Raw genomic sequence first — 6,753 nt, 5'->3', positions numbered from 1 at the left:
ATTTTGTAATTACCATATCAAGATGAATGTTTGCATGAAGAATTAGCAGGTGTATATTCTCTTTCTCTACCCGGGCACATTCAACATTATAAAGTCTCTGTATTCCTGTCATATCATTGGTTTCTTTTATCACAGTTTATACTTTTGAGCTGAAAAGTTGGCTTGTCGTATCAAGAAAAGCATTCGGCAGATCCTCGTCTCGGGGTGACGAAAGAAACCTTACCACAGCGATCAATGCAAGCAACATTTACTTCTGTGCAGTGGCAGAAAAAAAACAAGCACTCCTTTCTTTTCTTACCTTTTCACCTGCCCATAGGCTCCATAGAACGTGAGGAATGCAGACAGCGTGTTGTAGGTTGCCATATGGTTCTTGAGTGATACTACGGGGTTGAGACGTTACCTGTTAATCGCAGGTTGTCTCTAGTTCATCGGCAAGGACGTTACAGGGCTTTCTGGAACAGTCTGTGACGCTTTATTGAAATTAAGAAGGTGCCCTGGCCAATCGACGGGCTGTATTCTGCCATCGCGTGTAGAGGTCATGTTTCGTCTTTCTTTAAAATGCTAAGGTAAACACCTGAGTCACAGGTAGAGTGGAAGTCCCCTCGCGGCTATTTTTGGAAGGTGCCAAAAGATCATGGGTAGGGTAGCGGCTATGAGGTAGATTCCGCAAAGCTAAGTGTTTAGTTTGAAACTTGCTGATTTGTAAACAGGATCTGAATATCTATATTCAAATCAACTTCTAATCGTGGATAGGCATGACGAAAGGCAAGTTTTAGAAAAAAATGGCCTTAGCCGTTAGCGGGAACCATTTTTTGTGGGTTCGTTTAGCAGTCCTTTTTTAAGATTGTAAAAATTAGCTCAAAACCTCCTTTGTTGAATAACGACACACCAACTTACAAGTTATTGAAGAAACTTCATCCTGTCGTGACACGTTTGTGTCTCATGAGGATCAAGCTTACTATTGCCTTGTCCCTTTGTTTGCTGAATGTTTCCCTTCTTTGCTAAGCGTTTTCCTCCCTTCAATCCTTTCACAGAAACAATGGGCAACAAAACAAAAGGTGCAGGCGCCCCTGCAATCCTTTCAATTGTTTAACAGGCCCAGTAGATACGTGCATGGCATGTTTCACTGATCCAAGCTCATACAAACTTGTATGCATAATAATCATCATGACTTAGCCCAGCTGTGATTAAGACTTTGAAAGGTCTTTCTCCCTATAATTCTCCCAAAATAAACAAAAATAAGAAAAAAAGAATGGAGTTGGTCAGTCCAAAAATTGGGTAAGCCAATGTTTTTGTATTGGGAATTGCAGTTCAGTCTGATCCAGAATGTGCTAAAACTTCCCAAAATGGTGAAACAATGGAAAGGTTCAACAATACAAGGTCATTTATTCGGGCTAAAAGTTTCAAAGATCCTTTGCTCACTTATGAAAGATTGTAAATATTACAAGTTGCTGTGTAGGCGTAGGAAATGAACCTAACTGTAATTAAGCCTACTCTTCATTGATAACTTATATATATTGATACTATGCCTGCATCTCTCTCTCTCTCTGTCTCTTTCTCTCTCTCTCTTTCTCTCTCTCATATATTGTGTTATATGTTTTTTGCTTATATACAATTGTATGTTAGTCAACGATTCAAGCAAATGGATATCTGTAGAGGAATGCAGATCGCACAAAATTGTTTTATTTTCTGACGACGTTGCCTTCTTCTATGGAATAAAAATAAATGTTACTAAACGCTACGTTGATACCCTGTCTTTATTTCATCCCTCAAACAAGATTCAAACGAAGGATCGGTAACAATGTGTTGAAACAGTGCTAACTAGAAAAGTAGCACTTGCAGGTAATTACACATAACTTAGAACCTTCATGTACATGTATGTGCTTATGAAAAACATTTTATTGAGGTCACTAGGCGCTGTTTACAGGCTGCCGTTACAGACCCTTGCTATTTAGCCCAAAATGTAAGCTACTGGTAGTTTAGCTTTAGCCCTAGCTGCGAAGAGAGAGTAATCTGCCCACTGAAGGGCCATATCACCCATAAGACGTACGGCAGTTTTCATTCATCTGCTATAGTTTGAATAACCGTGCTCGAAAGTCGACGTCTGTCGTTTTGTACATGCAGCATGTTGAGGATACTGCAAACAACCTTTCACACACCGTGGTCTCGCGTTGGTTTCTGTGTAGTACACATTACATCAAGTTAAAAAAAAAGCTAAATGCAGTTCATGTAAGGATCCCAGTTCGGTCTGTTTGGGTAATGTTAAACTGTAATAGAATTCCGCATCATCATGAAATTATGCTTTCTTTGGGTAAGCTAAACGTGCTGTTTGCAATTCCTCAAAGAATAATGCAGCATGGATCTTTCGTCGGTTTCCTGTCATGTCTTCGGCGAAGGAAGTCCTCGTCGTGGTCGATGGCTATTGGGACCTCGCCATTTCTTGAAGGTAATTGATTCTTGGGGATGATGACTCTGATTTTTTCTGGCTGGTCCTCGAGCTCCTCGTCATCTTCAGAATCGATGGGGATGTGAACGTCATGACTTCTAGGGATTTGGATCCGTCCCTGGGGTAATGCAAAGTATACGTTGGATTAGTCGATGAAGGTTGGACATCCAGGTACTAATAAGGTACGCCAAATGATTTTGGAAACGGTCAGACGTTTGAGATAGTATCCACTACTGTAAATGCATTTAAGTTCGAGGGGATTTAATTTCGCGGTGGCACCATGTACGGTAGTCTCTTAATGCCTTGGAAAAATGTTCGCGGTGAAGTGGTCACCGCGAAAACCACGAACATTAATCCACCGCGAACATGTACATTTCTGCATTTACAGTATCTTTCGTCAGTGACACTGGATGGATGAATGGACGACCACAGTGTCCATGACGAAAGGTAGTGGGTACTACCTCAAACGTCTGACCGTTTCCGGCAACATAACCAGCTTCTTGAGTAACTGCGCTTTGGCATGCATTGGATACGATCATTTCATGACCCATGTATGCGTTGCATAGATCTAACAAAGATTTCAGTCATTCATGGACTCACTTTAGAGTGCCAGTTCAAAACAACATACAGACAGGTGCAGTGGAGCGTAATGAGTTTTTTCCTCTCATTGTAACTGACCTGTATCGGTGGGAAGGCCTCGGGCAGCTTGGGATAACAAGTCCCAATGTGATCTTCACACGATTTTACAGGTTTCGTGATGATATGGGCTCTCTTGTTCCCAAGAATGACCAGCGTCTCTGGATTGCTTTTCTTGGGTCTCGCGAGGAAGCAGACGGTGTAGATGGCCAGCTCAAACTCCGGGCTCGTGCCCAGAAAGAAGCTGCCGAAAGTTTTGTTGTTGTTATCCCAGGTGAAATCAATCGTGATGATGCGGTCGTCACAAGCCTGGGGCTAGAATGGGCGAAGGAAACATACACAACGTTTGATAAAAAAAAGATTTTGTCTAAAACTAGGTGGCCCAACTTACACTTTTCTCGTATCTACCACTCAGAAAAAGCATGACCACAGCCTGTTCAGAACACGAGATATCAAAACCAGAAGTACCGCTGCAGTACCGTAGAAATTCGCTAGAGGTCCCATTATTATCAAACTTCGTTTTCCCGACCAATACCTACCACCAAATACCATTAGAATCTATCTATGGCTTCTAGAGTTATGCTGTTCACAGACAGACACAAGGAAAAACATGCACATCAAAAACATAAACTTCTTGCCAAACGTTTTCATGTGAAGTGATAACTCCCTCTGGTAACCAGTGATAGAATAGAAGATGATATAGAAACTAAAGTAGTTTGCAAGCCAGTTCATATGTCTAACTTCACGTGGCCCGGCCCAACAAACTACTCCATTCCCTGAGGGTAAACATATCAAGTTGTTGACAGCAAGCCATGTCACTATTACAAACCTTACAGCGCTTGTATCTGAGGCACCCCTGACGCTCCTCCTCATATAGCTGGACCCAGTTGTGGAAGCCAATAACCTGACCACCGCACGTCTCTCCCACGAAGGTGTGTTCAAACGCCGATCTACAGAACAGCGGATTTTGCTTCAACTGAGACACTTCTTTTGAAAAGTGGGTTATGATCCAATGGGGCAATCAGGCCCGAAGTCTTTAGATCGGTAAGCCCTACTATTGTAACTTAAAAAGAAGGTCAGACTTCAGTAAGCTATCTTCATATTTCGTGAACTACTGACACCGGAAATAGCAGTAAATAAAATGCTGATGATCTCAAAAACATTGCATCCAACTATAGTATAGTAGTAATAGTTAATAACGTACACATCACGTCTTGTTCCGTCTTGTCCCTTCCTTGAATGCAGCTCGAACCACAGGTCGTACAGTTTCTCCTTAAATGCCTTCTTGTAACCTTGAGGCGCCAGGCCTGTGAATGATACAAGTGAAGAATTTAATTGATAAAAGATAAAATTTTAGTGATAGAAACGCAGAAAAAGCAAAGATCATTTCCGATAGTCTTGGTGCTCTCATATTTAGTTAAGCATGGCTCCGAGTACTCTCGTCCCTCAGAATATTTTGAAGGAGCAAAAATAGCAGCCCCGGGAGAATATGATGATATTTATGGTGCCCAGATCGTAGTACAGATTTGGTTTTGTAGAACATTATGTACAATCACGTTATACATTATTGAAGTTGATTTGGCTTTGTTAAAATTAATACATAGCCGTTTTGTTAGTTTTTTTTCGCCCAGAGACCTTTGAAAAACGCTATCAGACGATATGCTTTTAGTTCCTTTTACCCTGATTCAATAATAAATCAACCTCACAGACATGATGGAACACAGTTAAGTCTGTAATACCGTGAATGACTTACCTTTACTCAACAAGAAGGAGTGTGCTTTTTTCATGACGTCCGTCTCCAGACATCGATTTAAGAAAGCTCGACTCTTGTTTATCTTTCCGGCTGTTACCTCCTCGGGTACAGAAGTTTCGGACTCATAGTTGTCCAGCAGCTGAAGAAAGGCTGCATGAACAGACGTGTTAGAATTGCTGGCCTCGTACTTCACAATCAAAGTTTGTTGAATTTTCTGAGCCACAAACCCAAGGATAAAGTGATAATAAACAAAATTAATGTAAATTTTATATACAATATAATGTTCACGACCCTTTAGAACTATTGTCTTACTTGAAGTACTTCATTTGATACCTTAGCTAACATAACTGTCTACTATTGCACAAAACAGTACCACACTGATGCCCCATGTGCAGTGAGATACCACCTTTACATGTACTGAAGGGGTTAGTAGTACCCAAAGTCGAATTGATGATTCTCTATTCACCTTGGTACGTCGGAGTGTTGGCCAACTTTTTCACATCCACATAAGAGAACAGTTTAGCACCCTGCAAACAAACAAAAAAACAAACAAACAAACAAACAAACAAACGTCAGCATCAACAAATGTCAGCATGTCATTTACTAATCGGATGTTACCAAAGATATATAAGTACTAGTGTAATTAAAAGAGCCCATGTAGCAATCGGATGGTACTTTAACAGTGGGGTTCAAGCGCTGCCAAACTGACTATTCCGAAGGCTCTTAGCTATTTTGCCGTAGCGGTTTAGTGCGTTGGGTTAACGTTTGTGATCTGGCGTGCTCCAATCCCGGGAGCCAGGTCGGACTGTTTCTAATCGTTTGTTACAGTATCCAGGCTGACAAAAACATTCATGCCATACGTCAGGGTGGACATAAGCGTAACAGTTGTAATCCTGTCGTGGCCACACCTTGCAGTCAAACAAGAACTCGACACGCCTGTCTGGTTTGCTACCATGTGGCTGGCAGGCTGCATCTTTTATAGACTCAGGCCTAGGGTACTTACTCTCTCAAATATTGGTATAGAGGCACCGTGGTCTGCTACTCCTTTTTGTCATGCTGGCACATAGTATGCAGAGCAATTAGGAGTACATGTATCTGTAAATATTTCCGTGAGTGTAGAGCAGGATTGAAGAGATGATTATTGGATCAAATTTGTAAAGTGCACCCAATTTGCTGACCCAACGTTAACAATATCATATCCCTCAGTTAGCCAATAATCGTACTTGATCCCGAGTATATACGCAATATTTTAAACCGATAGTCCGATGATTGCAACACAGTACGAAGTTGAATAGCTATACGTCAGGCCTGTAAGTCATTTGAAAGTTGTTTGGGCCCAACCAACCGTTTTCTATACCCGCCTTTGCCAAGTAAAGTCCCCTTGATTAATACGAATCAGTCTAATCATAATATCAGAAAGTAAGAAAAAAAGCAATAACTATCTAATTCATACCACTACCTTGCCCGAATCCTTCAGATTGATTTTGTAGTCCCTCCCTTTCTCGAAACGGTTCTTGTCGAGCTCCCAAAGTTTCGAGCATATGTCAGACAGGGATTCTTCCATGGTTGCTTTGAGGAAGTAACCACATGATTTAATAATGAAACATCAAACATACAAGTGCTAAACTAAAGTAAATCTAAAATCAACAAGAATGGGACGAGACACACCAACACACTGAACATTACATTTCTCAAATCACAAGTCGTCTATAGCACTAGAAAGAGTATGACCGACTACATGACGACATCGCCTCATACATGTACTTGCCAGCTTAATGCTAGCCGTTGGAAAAAGACAAGGATAATTACCTTTACCTGTTTGCGTGACTTAAGACCGTCAGGTACCAAGTAAAATCGTGTGCTTATAAAATATTACAGGGTTCTATTTGTACAGTCTAACTTGTTCCCTGTGATCGTC

General features: G+C 41.2%; 1 protein-coding gene across 1 annotated transcript; it reads right to left on the bottom strand.

Annotated features, from left to right (window-relative positions):
• Positions 1-2,339: 2,339 nt before the first annotated feature.
• On the bottom strand, positions 2,340-6,399 carry LOC118416315 (poly(U)-specific endoribonuclease-B-like). Its single transcript, XM_035821404.1, has 7 exons — positions 6,295-6,399; positions 5,302-5,362; positions 4,836-4,985; positions 4,287-4,389; positions 3,912-4,032; positions 3,125-3,397; positions 2,340-2,564 (listed from the first exon to the last, which is right to left on the bottom strand). The coding sequence occupies exons 1-7, from the start codon at positions 6,397-6,399 to the stop codon at positions 2,340-2,342; spliced, it is 1,038 nt and encodes a 345-aa protein (XP_035677297.1).
• Between the last annotated feature and the right edge of the window lie 354 nt (positions 6,400-6,753).

Source organism: Branchiostoma floridae, chromosome 5 (genome assembly GCF_000003815.2).
Source record: "Branchiostoma floridae strain S238N-H82 chromosome 5, Bfl_VNyyK, whole genome shotgun sequence".
Classification (NCBI taxonomy): Eukaryota; Metazoa; Chordata; class Leptocardii; order Amphioxiformes; family Branchiostomatidae; genus Branchiostoma; species Branchiostoma floridae.
The sequence above is the reverse complement of the archived record's forward strand: the minus strand, read 5'-3'. Positions and strand labels throughout refer to the sequence as shown.

Bases quoted from the DNA above. Each gene is read 5' to 3' on its own strand.
- LOC118416315 (XM_035821404.1), bottom strand. From the start codon at position 6,399: ATGGAAGAATCCCTGTCTGACATATGCTCGAAACTTTGGGAGCTCGAC. The intron at 5,363-6,294 runs GTAGTGGTATGA...GTTTGTTTGCAG, and splicing joins ATCTGAAGGATTCGGGCAAG to GGTGCTAAACTGTTCTCTTA. The intron at 4,390-4,835 runs GTAAGTCATTCA...TATCATTCACAG, and splicing joins CTCCTTCTTGTTGAGTAAAG to GCCTGGCGCCTCAAGGTTAC.